This window comes from Equus caballus, chromosome 27 (assembly GCF_041296265.1).
Source record: "Equus caballus isolate H_3958 breed thoroughbred chromosome 27, TB-T2T, whole genome shotgun sequence".
In the NCBI taxonomy this organism is placed as follows: Eukaryota; Metazoa; Chordata; class Mammalia; order Perissodactyla; family Equidae; genus Equus; species Equus caballus.
Window position 1 is genome coordinate 52,020,335 of NC_091710.1, and position 24,825 is coordinate 52,045,159.

The 24,825-nt window shown below is 39.3% G+C and overlaps 1 protein-coding gene across 15 annotated transcripts in view; it reads right to left on the minus strand.

The window, feature by feature from the left end:
• MCPH1 (microcephalin 1) overlaps window positions 1-24,825 on the minus strand; it is a 234,027-nt gene that overhangs the window by 160,628 nt on the left and 48,574 nt on the right. For all 15 annotated transcript variants that reach the window (XM_070253456.1, XM_070253458.1, XM_070253454.1 and 12 more), the window contains exon 9: window positions 20,738-20,847. In XM_070253456.1, coding sequence (XP_070109557.1) covers window positions 20,738-20,847 — 110 coding nt within the window. The remainder of the gene's footprint in view (window positions 1-20,737; window positions 20,848-24,825) is intronic.

Sequence of the window (24,825 nt, forward strand, 5' to 3'; positions counted from 1 at the left end):
TGTAGTTAGCATTTAGCATGTTCTGTTGAGTTGAATATATTTCTCTGTACAAATGTCAGCATGCTCTTCATCCTCTGAGGATGCTGTCACTATTTTTGATCCACAAATTATCTCATAACAATCAGTTATATAAAAAGAATATATGAAGTACAAGAAATACACTCAGCTGCTGGTAGACCCAGAACAAGCCTGTAACTCAGGAAATCTCTTTGCAGCTCATTTGTTAGTGAGTTCATGTTTGACAGGCCACTTGGCCTTTCTTTATCTCCTGTGTCTCATCTAAGAAATGAGAGAATGAATTACTCCCAGAGTGCTACACCATTAATATTTCTGTTGAAAGTAAATATTAATGCTAGTACTTTTGTAACCTTCACGGTATGTAATTTCACAAGAATACAAGCCATTTCTTAACTTAGTCGTTTATCTATGTAACCTTTGCTATGGGTCACATTTCACTGATGGTAATAAAAATGGGGAGAAAGTTTTGTGACTTTATTCCCTTTAATCATGGTAACTTTACTCCTCTTGCCCCACAAAATCTATGGGTTAGGTGATATTCACAGTATACACATGTAAGGAGAATCAGTAAACCTTGCTTACCACTGTTGGACAAGACAAAAAAGACTAGCTAACCTTTATTAGAATCAGCCACATTCAGTGTTGAAAATTAAACAGTCCTTTACAAGCAAGACCTGGATTTACCTGTCCTATAAGATGAATTCACATTCTACTAAAAGTTGATTCTTCATGACAAAGTTGAACTCTAGCTGAGCCCTGTGCTCCAGAACATAGAGCACTGGCTAAGAAATCTCCCCACCCTTTTACATTTGAGAAAAGCATAATCAAAGGGACCGTGCTGCTCTCTCATGTTCCAAGGTAAGACCCACTACCACTCTTCTCAGTGACTCAGAGAAGACCATCTCCATCCTCGTCATGATTCCCACAAGACTTGCTAATGGTTCCCTTGTTTACCTGCCTCTGTAAAACCCCAGGTACCTTCCTCTTCTTGGAGACATTCCTCATTCATGAACATCCTCCCTATTACAACAGACTGAACAGAATGATCTTAATCATCTTGCGCATTTTGGTTTTCACAGTTTTAACGCCCTGACTCAGATGGAATTGGCCCTGTTTCTTCACCAGGTAACCAGGGCTCTAGGAGCCCTTTCAGCACCATCCCTGAGTGGTGATCCAGGGGCCCAGTAGAGTCCAGCTCCTGAGCTGTGCTCCACTCTTGTCCATTGATACCAGGGTAAGAATCTGATTTTGATTCCTTTTGTGTATTCACTTGATTTCTGGAGCCAGTTTCTTTTGGTTTCATGGTCTGACCACTGGGTGATCTTGGTAAACGGGTTGATGGTTTATAGAGATCCTACCTTTATTGGGTAAAAGACGACAGAATCTGGCTTATCAGCTTTTTCTGATTATTTTTCTACTTTGAGCTCGAAATTATTAAGAATCTCATGCCATCAAGAAGTAGATACCTGGACTGAATTTTGTATTTTGTCATTATGCTTGAGCCATGAGTGAAATTTCAAAATTGAAATTATAAGCTCAGTGTTATCTGGTTGTATGTTTATCTGCCTGTAATTCAAAAAGGCCGTTACTGCCCATCCTGAGCTAAGCATCATGAGATGGTGTTACCAAATGACATTATAAAATCTCTTAAAGAAGCTCTACTGTCATTGGCTTAGAAATAAGTACTTTGAAAGTGAATATTTCTAAAATTCTCAGAAATTAAGAAAATTGAATGCCCAATAATATTTTAACAGTGCTAAAAAAAAGTATTCTTATAGAAACTCAACTGTTTTAAAAATTCAATTCACATATTTAGGTAAATCTTTGGCAAATGAGACTAGCTGAAGATTTTTGGTTTATTAAAAAAAGCTCTCTCTTCTCTGAGTTATCAGCTTTAAGTATAATAAAAATATATATTTTTATTCTTCTTGCACATGACCTTTCTAAACTTATACAAGTTTACTGATTGAATAAGTGAGCATTACTTCCACTTAATGTTTAAGATTATGAAAAATGTAAATTTGTGTTTAACCATATTGAATCATTATTCTGACAAATTTTAATGGCAATTGTGTTTTATATTATGAGATCTTGAAGATAATTTCCAAAATATTTTAAGAATTTAAAACTTTGACCTAATGCTAAATTGAGTTAATTAATGGATATTCACTTGATACCTAGATCATTGCTAAGTTAGACAGAATACAGAAATTCTGATTACTGGGCGTAATTTTAAGTTTATATGCTTTTGCTTTTTATTGTTGCATGCTACAGGGACAATGACATATGTATAAATGCTGGTATGTGACACCGCAGATTTATCCACCCCCTAGTTTTCTCTATGAATCAGAAGTTAGTTACCCTAGTTAAAAGTTAAGATTAATATGGGGTTTATAACTAAAGAGAAATACTTTCACAGAAATACAACTGTATAAATACTTACATTTTTTCAATAACAACAATGGTTCTATCCTGAAGGGGTAGGTTTTTGGTTTCGGAACCCCCTGCACACTTCCAGCTTATTGAGGACCCCAGACAGCTTTCTTTATGGGTTTTAACTATCCATATAGATTCATTTGGAGATAGCAACCATAAAGAATTGCATGTTAACAACATCTTCTTAATGCTACAAAATTAGATCTGACCTTGTGGAGCTCCTGAGATCAGTCTTAAAGTCAAGTGTTGGTTTGTTCCAGAACATGAAAGGGGCCCAGGAAAAGACAAAATATGTAATGAACTTTACTTGTCTTGATTTATAACATCTGAGTTTGAAAATCTACGAAATATGCAAAAATCTTATCAAAGTCTACTCCATATAATGGGCGTGTTTCCTTGGTTTACTGTTCACAGCCTTCATCTAAAAGGTAAAGAGTTACTCTTTTATTTATTTATTTTTGTGTAACTGGCTTAGATAACAAAGATTCTGTGTTTTACCAGAATAACCTTCTATGGTTTATGTTGTCCTTATTACATCTTTGAGTATTTAAGAAATCTAATCATTTATGAAAAAGCTGACAAGACGCTTTGTGTGTGTGTGTGTGTGTGTGTGTGTGTGTGAGGAAAATTGGCCCTGAGCTAACATCTGTGCCAATCTTCCTCCCTTATTTTTTTGTATGTGGGATACCACCACAGCATGGCTTGATGAGCGGTGTGTGGGTTCACACCCGGGATCCAAATCTGTGAACCTGGGCCACCAAAGCAGAGCCCAAAAACCGAACCACTACACCACCATGCAGGCCCTAGTGAGATGCTTTAAAATCTCCATGTTTATTTGAAAAATATTTTATTGGGGCCAGTCCAGTGGCACAGCAGTTAAGTGTGCATGCTCCCCTTCTGAGCGGCCCAGGATTTGCTGGTTCGGATCCCAGGTGCAGACATGGCACCACTTGGCAAAAGCCATGCTGTGGTAGGCGTCCCATGTACAAAGCAGAGGAAGATGGGCATGGATGTTAGCTCAGGGCCAGTCTTCCTCAGCAAAAAGAGGAGGATTGGCAGTAGTTAGCTCAGAGCTAATCTTCCTCAAAAAAAAAGAGGTGCTAGAAATAATCAGGTCTGTGTGATATGTTACTACTGTTGAGTTGTACAGGAAGAGCTGTCAAATGGGAAATGATGCTTAGCTTTCCTTAGGTCAAATCTCTGTGAACAGAACGTTACTAATATACATAAGTTTAGGTTCTACTCTAGACGAACTGAACCTCTTTCCTTGATATTCTTCATTTATTCTTCGTCTATTCTAATTACATGATTAATATATCCATGGTACATTACATCTTGAGATTACATTGTTATATCTGAAGATTTTTTTTTCTGCAAAGGTTACATTCTGCCACTTTTTTTCCTCAGATGGGATTGCTGTTTTGTTTTGTTTTGTTTTTTGCTGGGAAAGATTCACCCTGAGCTAACATCTGTTGCCAAACTTCCTCTCTCTTTTTTTCTCCCCAAAGCCCCAGTACATAGTTGTATATTCTAGTCGTAAGTGCTTCTAGTTCTTCTATGTGAGCCGACACCACAGCATGGCTACGGACAGGCTAGTGGTGTGGTCCACACCCAGGAACCGAACCTGGCCCGCCAAAGTAGAGTGTGCTGAACTTCTACCACAGGACCACCAGGGCCGGTTCTCATTCTGCCATTTTTATAATTAGATGTAATGTCCACTTTTCTTTGAAAATAGGGTTAATCGTCATCTTAACAGATGTTCTGTCTAAAGAATCCCATGGCCAAGTGGTTGAGTTCGTGTGCTCCACTTTGGTGGCCCAGGGTTTCACTGGTTTGGATCCTGGGTGTGGACCTACACACTGCTCATCAAGCCATGCTGAGGAAGCATCTCACATAGGACCAGAATGATCTACAACTAGGATATACAACTGTGTGCTGTGGCTTTGGGGAGGGAAAAAAAAGAGGAAGATAGGCAACAGACGCTAGCTCAGTGCCAATCTTCCTCACACACAAAAAAATTTCTTTTTGGATTGCCTTTATCTTGCATACTACAACCACCTTTCCTTGTCAGTTGCATTATTTTTGTATTGAACTCTCATCAGACATTTTACTTTTGAAAACTACAATTAGTAAGTTAACCACAGTCACTTAAAATTTTTCTTCATTACAGATCCTTGTTTTGCTCTGATGCTTCCTGATCAGCACTTGCAATCACCTATAGGCCAGAGTTGATTTGTCTTCAACAAAGCAAGACCCTTTTAGAGACCCATGGAAAGGGACTATGTCAAATACTTGGGCACAATCCTCTGATGGCATCATTTAAACACTGTTGAGACCCCAACAGGGGATTGACTCAGGATTTCCAGACCTCTAGTCAAGCAGCAGGAGGGTTCCTGAGATTTCTATCCCAAGATCGAGCAGAACAAGAGTTAACTACGTAGGCCTAAATGAACTACTGAGGGACGACTGTGGCTTTTGTCTGGAATACTGTTGATGTTTGGATGTTCTATTTCCTGGATATAAGGAAGCCCTTGCTCTTATGCTGCTTAGATCTTACAACAATTTAGTAGACTAAGCTTTTGTGAACAGAAAGGCAACATTTAGAAATGATATGTTATTCTCCCTGCCTGCCCCCTCCAGAATTTGGAAACTCTTAGTGAGTGTTCTTATTTTCAGGGCAAAATGATTACTTGCATAGGTTCAAAAAGAATCTGCCTTTCTTGTTACTAGGACATAATTGAACACATTGATTATGCAACCACGGCCCTGCCTGGAAGGTCATATTTGAGAACGATGCTTATTTAGTCAGAAATGACCAGACACTTTTAAGGAACTAAGGTTGACTTTATGGCACGAGTGCTTGCAAAGGCCTCTTGGGAAAACGAGCCTGCTACCTGGCTTACACGGTTCCCAGATTTACAGATGAGTAAGGACGGTCACTTTGCAGCAGGCCCAAGAAGTGTAGGATATGCTAGGGACCTCAGAAGAAAGGAATTCACCCAAATTTGTAGGTACTGCAGGTGAAATCTGACAGCAAGCTTTGGCTCGGCTTCTTAGCCTCAAGAGGCTTTTAAATGTGCAATGTAAGATTCCTTACGAAAACTTCTCACAAATCAAAGTTAAGGCCTACATGGCAGATTAACATTCTTGCTGCACCTAAGTAAATACATCTAATAAGACCAGCCTTATTTTGTGACCATAAATAATCTTTCTTTGATTACTGGGGGAGGGATTATAGAAAAAAATGTGTGTTTCTATGGGAAACTATGCATTGTTTATAATACACCATTCCAGGATATCAGATTCTAGCCATGTTCACTGTCTGACTTATTTTGCACCTCTGTGTACATTACAGGGAACTGACAGATGTAAAAACTCCATCAGATTTACTTGACTTCCTTTTCCCCTTTGGAAAACCAGTTTCAATCCCTGCATGCATATTGGCCCAAGTCCTGTTACCTTGCTCAAATTGTCAGTCCTTACCAAATTTTAAATACTTCTGGTTTCCTTTAACATCTGCCTACAATCCTCCAAACTAATTTCTCCAATTTTCCCCACTTGACTGGGCATCACCAAGAACCAGCACCTGACTGTCCAGATCCCTATCTGGACTCCAGTTACCTTGAAGTTGGTCCTTCTCCCCAAGATCTGAAGGAGCCCTGAGCACTGAAGCACGACAATGTGACCATGCATAGGCAGGATTCTGTCTGGACAGGCTGCTGTCTAGACCACGAGAAGGTCTGGCACAATGGTCACGCATGCCTTTGTACAAGAGGTAACCACACCTACCGACAACCTAGCTCAAGAGCCTCAAGACACTCGATGAGCTGTGCTGCATAACTGAGAAATGCTCTTCCACCAAGCTCTGGGGTCCACTGGACTGGTCCCCCTCAGGGTTCAACTTCTGACTCTTTACTATAATACAACATCTATATTAATTTATATTGCTCCTTTTCACTTTAGGAATCCTTCTTGTAAGGTGTCTGATTTCCAGGACCCTAAAACAACTGACCTTAGCCATCACTTCTCAATAGATGGAACCAAGGCCAGCAGGAGTCCTCAAGATACTATTTCTTAGACTCTGTTTCATCTCCCTCAAAAGGTTTATGTTGCCTCTGAGTTGTTCAGTGAGGAATTATATTCAATTTGAACAAAAGGTGGCACTGACAACATGGAACCTGAGCCTTGTGCTCCTGGAAAATAGCGCTGGTTAGAAATCCCCCATCCTTTGTGTTTGAAGAAAAGGCTAACCCCAAAGGACCACCTTGCTCTCCGATATTCCAAGAAAAGACCCATCACCATCTTTCTGCCTCGAATGACTTGGATAAGACTATCTTCATCTTCACTCTTGGTTCCCAAAGACTCCCTAATGACACCTTGTTTACCTGACTCTATGAAACCCCAGGCCTTCTCCTTTCCTTTGAGCACTCCTCAGTAAGGAGTGATCTCTACCTTAGAACAGTCTGAGTAAAATCATCTCCTTAATCACCCAGTACATTTTGTCTTTCATATCAACTACACATTTGTTTTAAACGCCTAGGAACAGAGTTTTGATAAAGGCTGTAAATACCCAAGAAGCAATGGTCTCATCAGAACTTTTCCTGAAGTGTTTTAATTCCAAATTTTGAGAGTATCCTCTTTGGTCAGTTTTGAATAAAAAGTGATGAAAAGATGAGGAAATCCTTAAATGAGTAACAGAAATAGGATCATCCAATCCCTAAGAAAGAATATTGTCAGACACTAAATCTTCATTTAGTCATTAAACACTAAGTAAGCCAGAACAATATGTCAACCACAAAACCAGACACCAGGTATTCCTGCCTTCAAAAGAGCGATAAGCATTTTGATAAAAAATTACAATCCAATCACATTATAGCGACCATCAGATATGCACATAGTTGAAAATACAAAGGAATGAAAACTATCTGCCTGAAGAGGGGGAAGTGGTCAGGAGGACCTTAAAGAAAAAAGTGACCAAGCTAAGGCTTCAAGGAGAAAAGAAGTTTGGCACATAGAGTAGGATGGGCTATCCCAGATGGGGTGAATAAATACACCAGGAAATATACATGAAAGAAAGCGACTCCTTTGGGAATCTGAGAGTAGTTTGTACGGATTCACCAAGCTATCACTTAGTAGACTGTTCCAAAAACTTCCTTTAAAGGATAAGTTTTGGGAAGAACTGTGGCAAGACTGGAGGTAAGGTGAAAGATAAAATGATAAACTATTGCAAAAAAACAGCCTGGATAAGACAGGAGGTCAGCACCAAAGCCACGGCAAGGAAGATGAAAAGAAGGCACTGGATTGAAGACAGTGAGGAGGGGGATAAATAAACCTGGACGTGGCGGGTGAGGGAGCCTTCAAGGCGGCTCCTAGGTTTCTACCTTGATGGATAATGGGACCACAGGAGGGTGACAGCGTGTGAGTGGAAAGAGAGAGAATGAACATGAATATCTGGGAAGCAAGAGAAAAGTTCAAGCTTTTGAACATGTTGAGTCTCCAAGAGCTGTTTATTTTGGTAACATATGGAGGATTACGCAATTAGCAATGTATATCTTTTGTTTCTCTTTAACACAAGAAGTCCAGAAATTGGCAGCACAGTTTAAAAAAGAGCTGTGATCTCACACTGTAGCAGTCTCCTTTGTAAAGAGACTTTAGAGAAAGAATAAGACAAATCACTTGGGAATGGTGTGAGTTTACAGAGGGAAAAAGGGCTTTTCCTAATACTTTTTCTTTTTGGCCAAGGAAGATTCACCCTGAGCTAATATCTATGCCAATCTTCCTCCACTTTGCAGGTGGGTTGCCACCACAGCATGGCTTATGAGTGGTGTCGGTCCCTGCCCAGGATCCAAACCTGCAAACCCTGGTCATTGAAGTGGAGTGTGCCAAACTCATTTCCAAAGATCTCAGAAATGAAAAAAGTATAATAAAATTGTATAATATGGACAGTCTCAAGAAAAGTAGAAACCTTTATCTTATTATCTGCAATGCACTAATATAAAATCTAACTGTCCCACTCTTATTCTGCTCACATCTTCTCATATATTTACGCATTTCGAGGTATCTATTATAGGAAGAAGAAAAATAACTCTTTTATGTTTTTAACATTGTTGTTCAGTGTAGGGCTCTGTTCCTTAAAAGGGAAAGCCCTTGTCCAAATACAGCTCTGCGGCACCAAGACGTGATCAAAGCAAACGCTGAAAGGTAATCAAGTGAAACAATCCACTAACCAGTGAGAAACAATTCACAAATATGAAACACTGCATTTAATTGAAGCAAAAGCATTTTCTGGAAGTTCTAAAGTAGTGAGGGGAAAGGGGGAGACAGAGAGAAAATACGAATATCTGGGAAATAGTCTAGTTGATATTGTTTTAGTAAGATCAAAGGTAAGTCAAATTAAACAAATGTACTTGTTTTATTAGTGATAAAAAAGAAACATTTTAAAAATAAAACATTCTTTGAAATGTTTTGGGTTTAGGTACCATTTCATAGGTAAACAGTGAAACCACTTTTCCATAAAAGGAATGGAAATAAGGCGATAAACCATACATTTGCCAAGATTATTGATTTTGTCCACTACTGATATAAGCCCACCTAGTACATGGACACTACTGGAATCATATATTTATATGCATTTTGACCATAGTGAAAATTAAAAAAGAGCAAATCAAACATGAGAAAAGATAAAACTCTGGAAATGTCTTCAAATCACTTTCTGAGGATATTCTATTTTCTAGATCCCTGGCAGCTAAATCATTTAAAATGTCTCCAGAAAAACTCATATATAGACCTCAGTTTTTTTAAGTAAAAAGCTCACTATATGTATCCTTTATATTGCTGATACCTCCTTTTTAATTTGATGATAAATTCTGTGCTCTAAAGCTGGGTTCACTGCTGAAAATTGAGGCTAAAATCTTTAACTTTCTTATATTAACCTTTTTGTAACTTAATTGTCCTTCCTTATACTTTTTTTCCTTATGTAAAATTTATTTAAATTCATTAGGAGAATTGCAGAGGCTGTAAATATACAGGTTGCTTTTTCTGAAAAATATAATACCTTTCTAAATGTTGTCAAGTAACACAATAATAGTGATCAGTAAAGCATCAGTATCAGTTTTGAATACTCATATATTGGATAAAGATTAATTTTTGTAGTAAAAAAATCAAGCATAGAGAAAACATACATCCAAGTTATTCATCATTAATATACAAATTGTTTAAAAAAGTACACATATATCGCCTCACTTATTAAGCTGTTTTATCTAGCAAACTTAATATCTAAAACTAAAACTTGCACTGGCTCTGAATGTGGAAAGGGACTGGATGCAATGAAGCTGTAAGAGCAACAAGGACACTGCTATACACTGAACATCTGTGTCCCCCAAAATTCATATACTGAAACCTAAACCCCAAGGTCATGGTATTAGGAGGTGGGGTCTTTGGGAGGTAATTAGGTCATGAGAGTGAAGCCTTCATTAACAGGATAAGTGCCCTTATAAATAAGAGCCTGGAGAGGTCCCTCCAGCCTTCCACCAGGCGAGGACACAGTGAGAAGACAGCTGTCTATGAACCAGGAAGTAGGCCCTCACCAGACACCGGATCTGCCAGGCCTTCCTTGATCTGGGACTTCCAGCCACCAGGACTGTGAGCAACAAAAGTCTGTGTTTATAAGCCACTCAGTCTACGGAATTCTGTTACAGCAGCTCAAACAGACTATGACAGACACTGAGTGCCAGATCTTGTTTTTATATGACCCATTCTCCACTGACAGAACAAGGTTCCATAGAGAAATGGGACCCGGAGAGAAAAGTAAATAGGAGTCCAGAACATCTCAGTATTCTAGAAAAGAAAGAAGTACTTTTTAAAAATGAATAGAGTGTGTCAAAAGGGCAGCTTAAAGGCTGGCTAAATCTGGAAAATCTGAGCACCCTCCTCCCAAACAAATGATAGCAATGAGTTATAACCCACTGAATAACATAAGAATCTGTGAGTCCACACAGCGTGCGGTGGAAGAAGAGGGTCCACAGAGTATGAGGACAGAGGGGGAGCTGACAGCTGGCCTGAGCCGCGCACTTCCACCACCTGCAGGACAGAGATGGTCACTGGGCAGCCAAAGACCGGCTTCCAAGCTCAAACCCTTCAGTGTGGCCTTTCAAAGAAATTTGCTGAAATTGCACAAGTTCCAGGACAGGGCAGAGGTTTCTTTCACTATCCACTCTAAATATAACTCTAAACTCACCAGCTCTGGCCATTAGGAAACAAATGGTAGAATTTGGGGAAAATGTACAAATTCATAGGATTTCTAGGCCAGAACTACGATTTAGAGAAACAGACAAAAACCTCTACCCTCCAACCCCTCAGGGGTCACACCACAAATTGCAACCCTCCTCAAGCATTTCTGATTCCTAGTTTCTGATCCACTGTGCCCCCTTTTTGTTAAAACTTCACCTGTGGAAGTGGAAAGACATAGTAAAAGACACGAAAGACAACAGACGAGAAAAGCCAAAACCTGATTGATGCTGAGAAAGAGTTCTGTGCCTTTTTTAATAAACACAATTAGATTATAATTAGTGATTTTATTTAAAAGCAAAAAGCAGAAGACATTTCTGCAGAGAATTAAAACAGTCTAACTTCAGGAAGAAAAGTTTTCAAAACTGAAAACCCCTGATAATGAAGACCAGAGCAAGAACTGCTCCAGACCAAGCCGCTCCGGTTTGACAGCCATTGTACATTACATTATTTTCTTATGTAAACTCACCATTGACATATTAACTAAATCTTAACTCCTATCCAAAAGCCACAAAAGTATATGCCAAAATCTATTTGAAATGCCTCCTATTTTATTTTCTTAACCGTCTATAATAATGCCTCATTGATTTTGAGTTGTGGTTTTTATCTGTCACTCTTCTGTTTAACCCCCTTCTTCTGAATAATACTGTTTTTATTTCTTTTTTTTTTTTAAAAAAGTTACTAAAGTATCTTGGATTAATATCCAGTAATTTATATTTCTAAATTTATTATTTGGAAAGCAATCACCTTAAAAACTAGAGAAGAGAGCTGAACAGACTTAAGGAAAGGAGAAGCAATAAATATCTCAGGATTGGAGAGGAAATTAGTGCTCCTCCAGAGAAGACATGGTAAACCTGCTGGGAACCTGCTTGGGAGAAGCGCCCACGTTTAAAGTGAAATCCGGCCTTCTGGACAAATGTATGCAGCTATGCATTTCTACATGTGTACGTCCCACCATATCTCAGGAACACAAGAAACGGGACAACTTGTCCCTGTTCACACAGCTCTCTGAGGTCAGTGGAAAGCAGCCGTGAGAGCTGCAGGCCTCCCCTCTTTGGCTTCATCCTCAGGTTGCAGCAGTTCCAGGAGATACATCCAGCCACGACAAAGCTCTGAGGAGCAGGAGAGCATTTCTTCCCAGGACTATCTGCAGTGAGAGAACACTTTTTCCAGAAACCTCCCAGTAAGACTTCCCTTCGCATCTTATTGGGCAGAAGTGAGTCATATTCCCAAACTAATTACTGGTAAGGGGAACAGAATGATCATGATTAGCTTGGACTAATTGTCTGAGGAGAGAGTGGATGCCTGGGGGAGGTGGGGGCAGTGGTGGGAGGGGAGGGGTTAACACTTACGCATGGACAGTTCCCTGGCACACTGGTTGCTCAGTAAAAAATCACTGTTTATATTAGGGAGGCACTGGAGGGACTGCGCATCTTTTACGTGTCTATAGTTCCTTTATTCCCAAAGAATCGTTTAGTTACTTTTTTTTTTAACATAAAGATTCAGTTTTGCTACTTAAGCAAGTCATTATTTTGTTTGAGTTCTTGCATATCTGAAATAGATTAAATTGATATTTTTATACCAGATGACCATGGTTTGCTATCATTTGGCTAACACCCCCTAAATGGTATATTTAGCAAGCTAGACCTCAGAAACTGGCAGCTTGATTTACATTTGTAATGCACATCTCTCTTTGGCCCAGTGCATAAAATCCCCACTAGCAAACTGTAACCAAATTTCTTCAAATTTCCTCTCCCTGTGCCTCGTGGACCTCTCCCGGTGGGGAAGACACTCCGACCTCGGCCTCTACCTTTACGTGGCCAAAGACACCCACTGAAGACACACGAGACTGTGATTCAGAGCCATCCTCACTGGCCCCCATTTCCACCACCTCCAGTCCAAAACACATTCGATGATTTCTGAAGTACGTATTTTATATCGCACGCAAAAAGCAGCATTCTGATTTTTTGTATTGAACACAAAAAACACATTAAAGAAAAGGTGGCACTCTTTGAAGATTCTTTTTTAATGTTTTCTATATAAATATTTTTTCTCTTACCCAACAGGAAAAAAATAACGCACTAATTGAGCCGAAAGCAACTGTTACGCCATCCAGAGGCAGCGAGTTTTCAGCTGGCTTCACAAAGTCGCATCTGCCAGAGGACACAACACCTGTCATAACGAGCACATGCCCACCACTGCCAACTCTGGGGACACTGTGCCAGAAGTAATCTATCAAAGCAATCACAGATCCTGTAAACACCTGTGTTAGAAACCAGGGCACTTTTGATCTTTGTAAGCTCATCCATCAAATTATTTGCACTCAAAGGACCTACACAAGGAGATATGTCCCATCTTACTATGTACAGTGGGTCTGGACAACGGGAAATTATTTACGTGGATTTTTAGGAAGGGTGTCATCCTCCAGGAAGTGTGGCAATTCCCCTAAGCGAGTAACAACAACACACTCACACTGAATTTTCAAGAAGCAAAATAAATATCACCTGTCATTTGGATGAGTCACTGCTCTTTCAACTTCAAAGTTAAACTTAAAAACAAAACTACCCACAAGATTGTATGCTCCCAGCCAAGCACACTGTCTAATGGCAAACAGCCAAAGTCCTGGAATTACTGCAAATGGTGAAAGCACATTCATAAAATATTAGAGTCGCCAATTCAGGGACCTTTTAGAGGAGAGGAGATACTAGGGAAAATAATCCGTTTTAAATGAAAAGTGGCTCCAAAACTCTATTTTCTTTATTCAAGAAGGCTTCTATCTCCCTCCAGCTCTCTTCTTCTCTGCCCCTGGAGAGCCCATCCAAACTGCGCATGGATTAGACCTCTCAAGGCCTCTCTTCCTGCCCAGGATTTCTTCTTTGCACCACTGGTACCCTTCTATCTTCTCTCCACTGAAGTTTCCTTCTTTGGAGAAACCAGACCCAAAATAATCTGTCATTCCAAATCTACTGCCTCTGCAATAAAGGCATCAATAAGCAGAGCTCTCTGAAATATACTTTCCTTCAGCACCTCCATGTGACAGCAAAACAGGAAACTCAATCTGAAAAGAAGTCATAGTACTCAAGGAATGGCTGCTATTAGTAGTCACAATCAGCACCTTATGTACAGCTTGCATAAGTCTACTGACGGATTTCGGTTATTTTCAGATGGTTCAAATGATATTAGAGAAGAAGAAAGTATTTGTCAGGAACTCTGAGGATGCAAATCACCAAAGCAGGAATCACTGACTACAAAAACCATGACTCCTGCCTCCTGGGTGAGGTGACAGGGAATAATTCCATGCTAATGGCTTAAAGAGCTGTGGCTCCATCTAACTCCTATAACGGAGGCTGTCACTGGTAGGATGACTATCATTTCAGAGCCATGTGGGAGCTTTTCAAAGATACCCTCCTAGGCAAAGAGATCCTGCTTTGGCCCAGGCATGAACATGATCAATAAATCCAGTAAGAGACCTAGTTTGGACCATTCTGGAACTCTGAGGGGCCATTTTCATTAAAGACACATGGCAGTCTCTGGAGGGCAGGAAAGCGGGGAGCGACTGAGACCCAGCCTACCATGATTTATAGCTACAGAACAAAGGACAGTCAATATGTAGACATAATTTTCACCCACATTTGTGCTGGAAAAAATAGCTAACATTTATTGAGTGGCTCTAGATATCAGGTATCATCTTCAACTGTTTGCAATGTTTCAACTCATTTAATTTGCACAAACCCTTTGAAGTTGGCACTGTTGTTCTGCCCGTCTTAAATCTGAGGAAGCAGAAACACAGAAATATTAAGGAACTTGTTTGACCTGATAGAACAGGATGTAGTGGAGGTAGGATTTGAACCCAGGGAATCTGGCTCAGGAGCCAAGGCTTTTAGCAGCAATGCATTGCAATGTAAAACGTTCCTTCTTTCACTGACCCAAGACCACTTCCCAAGTTTAGGAAGAGTATTCAAAAATAAATTGGGTATATTATGATGACTATGACATTATTGTGTGATGGCTAAAAGCAACAGAAATGTATAACATATTCACTCAAAAAGCAGAATGGAAATTAATGCATATCTCTTATTCATTCAGCAAATATTTACTGAACACCTATTCTGTGTGTGGTACTGTGTTATGCTGAGTTCTAAAAGATGAATAGGACACAGTCTGTGTCCTAAAGCGCTCACATCCTAGTAAAAATGTGAGAACCAACAATTATTAGAATATATGTAAGCTATTATTCATCATTCGTTTTCTATTCATTTAAGAAACTTGTAGAAATTTAAGCATTTGATTTGGTGTGTGGTGTCTTTTCTTTCTCTTTTTAACCACTGTCAAAATAAGTATACTGTCCAATACGAAGTATTTGGTCCTTCATTTCTTTCTCAGCTTCCGAGCTTATGAAAACCAGCTGTAAACTTTTCTGTGCTCTGACCCACAGTTTTCCCTCTCGTGGGACAATCTTGCTTGGCAGAGAGAGCTCCAGAATGAGATTTGAAAACACAGCCACTTATGAAAAGCTGTCCAGTTGATGACTTACCTTAAGAGAAAAATTTTGCTGAGGATAATAATCAGCATTTTGAACAATAACAAAAATAACAGAAGTAGAAGAAACAAAAAAACTTTGGAGAAAAAAACATTTTCATACACATTTACCATCGTACTGGCATTAATCTTATATTTAGCTTTTTCAGACTCTATGTCTGACAGTATTAAACAAGCAACAAAGAAAATAGGTTAAGATTTGTCATAATATTTCTCCCTCTGAAAATATGGGAGAAATATCTTTCCTTGTCAATGACCTAGATACTATAAGCTAAGATTACAGAGGTAATGAAACTGCTTAACTGGATTCCCAATATAAAAAAGATTCAACAAACTTATAAAGATATATTTAAAGTAATGTCTAAAAAAGATAGTTTCGCACTGATTTGCAAAGTGACTTTTCCCACTAAAAGTGGGTATTAAGCCAAAAAACCTCTAATAGAAGTTGTAGCTCTGAGATTCTATAATTCTTTACTGAATTATATTTGTTTTCACTCTTTAAGAGCTGTTGAATGCATCTTTTGCAACCAGTGACTTGAATGTTCATCTTAAAAATCCTTCCTGTGGACTTGGTCTCTCATTGCTCTTTTCTCAGAAAAGGATTTATCCTGTCTCTACTTAGAGAAGTTTTGTTTTTTAAAGGCCATTAAAATTCACCCATCATTTCCAGGAATGGTAGACTGAGTAGTTCAGAAAAATCCCCCACTGTGAATAATTAGCAAAGCCAGACAAGATACAAACAAGCAAAACCCAGCTATTTGCAGACACTGCCAAGCTGATAAGATGGCGGACTGTGGGAGGAGGAGAAGGCCAGCATCTGAGGCCCATTTTCCCCTGGGGATAGCTGGCTTCACAGAGACAGAAGACCAACTTCAAATCGTCTCCATTCCTGGAAGGAAGATACATCAAAAATAACCAGGCATATTAGAGGAACATATGACTGAAAACTAAGAGAAATAACAGATAATAAGGACAGAAACTAAGGGGAACCATAAAATGGAGTTATCAGACATAGACTTCAAAATTAATATGCTAATTATCCTCAAAGAAATAAAGACAAGATTAATAATTTTGGCAGAGAACTAGAAATGACTAAAAATCATCCAAATAGAATTACGGAACTGAGAAATATAATAAATGAAATTTTAAAGCTCAATATTCAGGTTTATCATCAGAATAGACACATACAGAGGGAAAGGTGAAATGGAAAAGAAATCAATAGAAAATATGCAGAATGAAATAAGGAGACACAAAAGGATGGACATATAACAAGTCATGAGGCATGGGGCAGAGAAGGCGAAGGTGACACTTGTAATTGAAGTCCCAGGAGTGGAGGAAAGAGAAGAGAGAATTCTCCACAGCAGATCAAAGGCACGAAGTCCTGCCACCCTACAGGAGACCAAAACAACAAAAACAAGAATTGGGCATAACGATCGCAGCAACGCTACAGAAAACCAAGAGGAGGAAAATCAGCAGAGAACCTGCCGGGGCTGACGTCAGCATCTCTTTCTGCATGCACCAGCATCCACTCCCAGGCCACACCTTCCATCAAGACTGTGATCCCTATCCAGAGGCTCCACGCTTTCCCATCTCTCTGACCATCACACCTTCATATCACACAGAATTCAGGATTAACAGCTCTCATCAGGCCTGCTCTGCAGGGCTTCCCAGATAGCACATTACCTGTATATGCTACTTCAAGTTTGAGATTTAAAAAAACAAAGATCACCAGGGTCACGAGACACAATGGAGTTTCAAATCACTTTCATTACTACAGAAACAGCATGGAAGCTAGCTCCCACATGAAAACACAAAAACGCTGACCCTATAACTCCAGACATCAGCATTCTCCATTTCAGTGGAGGCAGGCGCTTTAATAATTAGCGGATGAAAGATATTTCCTGCAAACTTCCCTTTTTTCAACATTCAAATTCAATTACAAGATACTCTTTAGGAAATGGCAACAATTTTTGTGCTTGATAGAATCTAATCCTCTCATGTATGCTTTTACATAAAAACATGACTATGCTAAAAAAGTCTCAAATTTCAGTTTAACGTGGGTCATCTTGAAATCTAATAAGGAACAAAAATAAGCAGGTAAGATCTTAGTTTCAGTGGGAAAAAAGGGAACAATAGAGATACTGTCATATCTCTCTGGAGTACCATTCTATTTGTAAGTTACAGATCAGAAACTTCTCTTTAATTCATCAATACAACCCTTCTACAACTCCGGAGTAGACTTTCAATACCAGGACACTAAATTTCATGCCTTTGTGACTTACTACAACATAAGATATCAATGTAAACTCCTCTCCCCACACCCACATGCAAGGATCTTAAAGTGCGGGGAAGCTGTTTCTTCAAAACCTAAAATGCATTTTAAGAAATTTCTATCATTTTTCATTTCAACCTGTACAATAATAAACCATGACCATTCATCTCTCTATATTGCTATCTAAATTTGCACTTCTAAATCACTTGATCCGTAAGCAAGCAAATCAGGATTTTAAGCTTTTGCCATTGTTTTAAAAGAGTCTAAACAGTGAAATTAGTTTATATGAAGAGTGTTTAGGAACAAAACTTTTTTTTTTTTTTTAAGATTTTATTTTTTCCTTTTTCTCCCCAAAGCCCCCCGGTACATAGTTGTGTATTCTTCATTGTGGGTTCCTCTAGTTGTGGCATGTGGGACGCTGCCTCAGCGTGGTCTGACGAGCAGTGCCATGTCCGCGCCCAGGATTCGAACCGACGAAACACTGGGCCGCCTGCAGCGGAGCGCGCAAACTTAACCACTCGGCCACGGGGCCAGCCCCTAGGAACAAAACTTTTTCCAGGATAAATTATTTGTTTAAACTACACTAGACAAAGTCCCTAAGGCACAAAAGTGGTTTCCAAACTTTGCTTCACATTAGAATCACCTCAGGAGCTCGTAAAAACCCTGTGCCCAGGGTGCACCTCATATTAATGACATCAGATGTCTGGGAGTGTGACCCAGGCATCTGTATCGGATACAGAGCCCCAGGTGATTGCAACGTGCAACAGTCGGGAACCACTGTCCTAAGGCGTCACAAGCTCTTGATTCATTAGAGAAAAGGCTGTGTGGGGAACAGGGACAAGAAATGGATTAGGAAGACTGCCATGTGGAAGACAGGAGATCTGGGTTCTCACCCCATCTGCTATGAGCAAGGTAGGATGCCTAGGCGAATTATGTCCCCTCTCTCAGTGCTGGTGTCCTTCCTGTAAAGAAGGGGGTTGTACAGGATCGGTGGCTTTCAGAAGCTGGTCAGCAGCCCATTGCTATGACATACACATGGTCTGAGAATGCTGACCCGGCAGGTCTCAAGTAGGACTGAGAATCTGCACATTTAAAAAATCCTCCAGGTGATTCTCTCATACAGAACGAGAAGTGATGGATCCCTTTTAGTAATAATAGTCTATCATTTTAAATTGTGATGGCAGAAAGTTGACTAATAGATTTAAAAGGCTTTCAAAACAAGAGTTAAATCAAATCTGAGCAAGTTCCACAATTAAACTTGTTACACTATTTTTGTTTCTGAGCATGTCTGTTGAAGGCAGATATGCATACACGTGTGTACATATTGTTTTGCATGTTGTTTTCCTTTTTGGACACTTCTTTCTTGGTATTCATGACAGTGATATCACCTTATACTCCACATTTGTTCAGCACTTATTGCTTGAGCCATAGAATAACGCTGGGAGGTAACAGGTATTTTTCTCCATTTCAGATGCCCGTTAAGGCCATACGCTCTGTAAGAAAGACGGGACAGTGTTCCCCACCCAGACTGCATGTCTCTAACCCAGCATTCTAGAAACTCAGCTCATCAGATAAAGGGTATCATCACGTAGAGACCAGGCAAGGTCAAATGTCTGAAATACTAACTTCCAAAGTGAGCAAATGAGAAATCTGAACGTCATGCTGTGATCACAGGGTGGAGTCTGTTCACGGTAACAAGAAACCAACAATATTTGCTGGGCACTTTTTTCGAACGCAGGCATAATACCAAGTACTGAAAAAACAGAGATGAGTAGGTACAAGTGCTTCTCTAAGAAGATATCCACGGGAGGGCAGAAAGTAGGAAACAATATCATAAAGTGCAGAGATCTAAAGCAGAGGTGTGTGCAGACTGCCATGGAATGCATCCAAAGGGCAGGACATAAATAGTGTGCATGTTTAATAAGTATCAGTTCAATGAATGTCAAAAAGGATTTTTTCCTTTATTTTTTCCAATGGAAAAAGGTTAAGTGGCTGTGCAGCAATTAGGAAGAATACTGGGACACAGGGAAACAAAATACAAAAGCAACCACGGGGTCCCTGGCTTTCTACAAAACCACAATCACTGGGATGTGATGGGGCAGGTACAGACAGTTGAACAGACTCAGGGACAGCTGCTACAGTCAGAACACAGGACGCCAGAGCCTCAGTGTCACACGGCCACACGTGCGGGACCTTGACAATTCTTCTCCCTGCAAATCTGTTGCTGTACCTGAAATATGGTTCCTTTCCATTTTTCTGCTCCATTTTGTTCTGAGACAAACCAGAAAGCATCAGTAGAGAAATCTAAGTTTCTACAAGTTATAACAGACATTCCTGGAATCTGTGTATTTTAAACTTCTTGTAACCATTGCCAGCATAAGGAAGGAGTCGTGTTTCTCTTCCTCAGGTGGATGCAGCTGCTCACCTGCGTGGGCCTGATGTCAGGAGCTCGATGCCCAGTGTGGATTCTATTTGCCATCACTGTTCTCCTTTTCCATTTGTTAACTGCTTATCAGTACAGTTTCCCTATCATTTGAAATTGAGGTTTCACTATAGTTTACTTCCTTGGTCTCATGAAAATGAGACACAAGACAATGAGGGGCAAATTTTAAATTTAGGCAATGAGAGCAGACATTGAAGAACCAAAAAAATGTAAATCCTCCCTGCATTATTCACACAAGCCTACGGTGTGATGAGAGAGTTGTACGGTTTTGGAGGAAGAGCGAGGTTCTAAAGTTGAAGCACGGAGAAGCGGGTATTCCCGAGAGTCAGTATCAAAACCTTTCACTCTGATGGCTTGAGGTCAAACCTAGATTAGCTCACAAATGAAAGATGTTTGGGTTCTTCACCTCCTACCTAGTGAATGTTTATTCAGTTTATAAAACAACAACAATTGCTGGCACTACCAGCATTCTCTGCTCCAGCCGAGCTGCTGGCATTTTTACAAGCAAGAAAGGCACTGGCAAAAGCAGTGAGACAAAGGTTGTTCCATCAAAAGTAACTCTCTGTCCCGAACGTGACCCAGCACTCTCAGTTTTATGGTCAGAGTTTTCCAACATCCACCCATAATTAATTTTTTAAGTAAAATACAAGTTGGACGGATGAGTTTATGTTTCACTAACCCAGAGTAGGACATTATGATGTAGCAGCACTGGAAAATTTAAACTAATATTTTCATACACCAACCTTTCGGCCTTTCCCTCTTTTCTTTGATTCCTCCTGAGATCTGATGAGGTCCTTTAAGGCTTCACGTGGGCCATCTAAAACATCACAGCTTGTTGGTCCATTTTTAACACCTAAAATCCAAGTGGAATGAAGACTAGTTAGAACTTGACATGGACTGAATACGGATGCAACTTAAGCCAAACAAAGATTTTAAAACTACATTTATTTATGCATACTAATTTAACACGAAAGCGTAGTCCTTCTAAACAAATATTGCATACTTCGTGCTCCATGAGATCTATTTACAACTTCCAGTTTACTCCACTCCAATATCCCAAGCAATTCAGTCAACTCGATGGTCAGAAACAATTTCGCCTGAGGTCACAAGGTACTCGTTCTACAGCATCCCGTTTGTCCACTGATGATGCAGGAAAACGTATGCCTATACCTTAAGCACTATTCAAACTTCAATTCTTAGATTTTTACATACTGACAAAAACCAGCTCCTCAGAGAAGGCAGTTCTGTATTAGAAGAAATAAGTAATCTCAGCTTTGGGGTCAGTATGAGTTTTTCTAGAAAAGAGTCTCCAGCACAAAGCTTCAGGTTTCCATCCACAAATGATATAGATGATGATTCTACTCCTCACAAATTTCCCCCTTAGACCAGCATCTCACCATGAAGACACACAAACCAAAAAGATGATACTCATTAAGTGAAATGAGGCTTCCTTGGATGGTAAATGGTGTAGAAATCCTAAGTAACCCACCATGAAGTGTGGAACGTGTACTTGGAACTGACTCACCTACTGCTACTGCCTTATATAGTTCTCCTCCTCTCTCTCTTTCCTCCCTACAAATATGTAATGATCAGGGGCTACCTCGTGGAGATGCAAAGATGCACAAAGATTGCCTCCATTGTCAGGGAGCTCACAAACCAATAGACAAGGTAGACATAGATAAATGAGTATAATGCAAGGCACAAATAATTTAAGTGCGATCAAAAATTTAAAATCATAAAACATGAGAATGACTGTTTTGCAGATATTTCAAATAAAATAGGATGCTATGAGAAAACCAGATATAACCAAGTTTGGAGGGTCTGATTTGAAATTTTTAACTCTTCTTTCAAAAATTGGGTTCTATCTAAGTGAAAAAAATACAGAACAATGGTTCAATGTTTTCTTGAATTCAAATTAGCTGTTATTTGCAACTTGTGCTCTAGAAATGTTTTAAGGTCAAGTTCTAAACCAAGAACCAACACTCTTTACCTACAAATCCTAATACTGGATCCCTTTGGAGACTCAAACCAATCATTTGCTGATCCCACTATCTCCTCAGCAACAGTATATACTTGACTTGTATTTCACTTCTCTCTCAGTCCTATTTCACTCCCAGATGAATGCCCAGACCCACTGACAGTCCCAGTGAGAGCTAAATAAAGACCTTAATCGGAGCAGATGGGTTAGTAGGCCATGTGAAAGGGTATTCTGTGGCTGACAGTTTTTCTAGGATAAAAACCTTTGTTATGCTAAGTTTCTTACTTTTACTCACTTTGAAGGTAAGATTATCTATCTATCCATCTATCTATCATCTACACATTACATTCCAGTACATGTAAGGGCTACTTTTTGAAAATGCTGAGAATTCCTAACCCCTAGGCAGGACATAGGTGCAACCTGTTTCTTCACCCTTAAGATCTAAGACTAAAGTGGTTAAAAGATTAGAATATTAATTGTACCAAGTATAGATTTAATTTCCGTTTTAAATAAATGTTCACTTAAAGCAAGAGTGTATCAAAACAAGAAAAACAGTGGACTAAAGATATAACTTGGGATACATTGCTCCCTGTTAGTGAACTACGAATAAATTTGCAGCTTCCTAGTGTATCATGCCAAAAAAGGTTCTATAACAGCCACTTGCCTCAGTTCTTTGTAGGGCATTTTGTAAACATAAAGCTCTAGAAAATACATCATAAGCTTTTAAAACTTAACACAGACTGATATTGTTAATGACACGTCTTCACAAATTTACAAATCATGCAGTCACAAAATGATGTAAGTAAATGATTTCTTATATGGTTATGTTAAAACAGCATTTTACAAACTCAGCTACAGTAATGTACCATGTTTTAAGGATGTTATCAGTAAACCAAAAGCAGCTGAAAGCACAAGGTAATTCTGATAGCACTTGGTAGAGAGCAGCCAGACTTCATGCCTTGCCGTAGCTCAGTAACAAACGTGTACTGCCCACCTTCCTGGTTTTCCCACCTCTCCATGACTCTTCCTGTGCGCACTCCTGAAGTGCTGCAGTTTCCCAGGGTCATCATCAGCTCTCTTCTCACTCCCCAAGGGTGATTTCATCACATCCCATGAAGTCATCTGTTACTGAAGAGTCCTCATTCGATGTTTCTTGCCAAGACCTCCCTCCTAGCTGAGGTACGGCTTGACAGATCCAACTACCTAACAGACAGCTACTTTGACTGTCTCAGGAATTTCAACTGCCACGCCCTTGGCCTACCCTGTAGCTGTTCGTCCTTCAACATATCCCAGCTTGATGAATTTTACCAACCATCTACTCATCAGTCATAAATACTGGACTCCTCTCTCACCCTTCATTTTCATCATAGAAGTGATTCATTGTCTACAAAAAGTGATCAGATACAGAGAGAAAACAACCTCACAGCCCCAGAATTTTTATCCTTGTTATACTGCCTGAAATTTCGCCAGTTATTTGAGAAATCTGTTTGAGTTAACAATATCATCAAAATGCAAACACATCAAGGAAGGTTAGAAAGTTGACTCATTCACCTCTCACTCCCTTTAATCACTCAACGGACATAAGCAGGAGTAAGAAAATGCTTTGATACTGAGGGAAGGCCACTTTGGAAGCAGAACCAGCAAAGACACGTAAGTTAAATGCTAGGAAAGGGAGAGAGAGGACTGGATGCTGAGAAAACCATTAAATTTCTCAATAGAAGCTTGGTCCACATTAAAGTTTCATCTAGGCCAGAGGGCTAAGAAATTAAACTTGTTTCCAACATCCATCCTCCTGCACATCTCTGACTTTCCTACTTCCAAGACACAGAATTAAGGCTAATAACAATAGTACAAATAATATATTTAAGCAATTAATGTTTATTAGTACAAGGCATTCTGCAAGATCGGCTACATCAAAGATGAAAAAGGCTTCTGGAGGTTGACTTAAGAATCTATACTTCTAACATATAAAAGCATATGCAAAATTTTAACATTATCCCAATGGGAAAATTCTTCTGAGCCCCTAAAATCTGAATAATGAATTATTTAAGAATAATGTAGAGTGCAGAATCTTAAGACTGTGGAGCACCTTAAAAGACACCTGGAAAAACAACTTTCCATATATACTTTTGGGATGTGGGGATGTGTGCAAGTTCTATACAAACAAAATTCAGTCAACAAAAAATTATATATGTATTTTTTTAATCATCTGATAAAATATCAAGTTTACTTTGTTAACTACGAACAAAAATAAAATCTAATCACGATCTTCGATAAATGTAGAACTTTTTCCTTTGCAATCCTTGTAGAGAAGTAAAATATGGGTTTTAAATATGTCAACTAGTTGTAATACTATGTAGCCTTTCTCACTGGGGTCCTCGCTCCGTCTTTCGAATTTCCTGATACTTCCATATGGATTATCTTGACTCTATCTTCCCTACTTGTCTAAGCTCCTTAAGGGAAAGGGACAAGAGTTTTATGTCAACCTTATCGCCCTTGTGTTTATCCCAATACCTTGGACATAGTAGGTGCAGAGTAATCAAATGATTAATGAAAAATGAATGAACAAATGAAAGAACAAATCAACCAATCAAATAATCAATAGTTTGTAACATCTTCCTTGTAGCCAGCCTCCCTGTTAAGCTACGTTGAGCTGTCAAGGTTGCTCACCTCGAGTGAATAATGGACTGGAAGGTTCTGGGGAAAAGGGTAGCAACACTCTTCTGAAAACACTTGTGTATATTACTTGAATTAACAAAAAAGGAATAATTACTCTTCAATTTAAAGTATTTAGGAATACAGATACATGTATATCTATTTGCTACAATAGTAATTTATACTTTCTCTTGAATG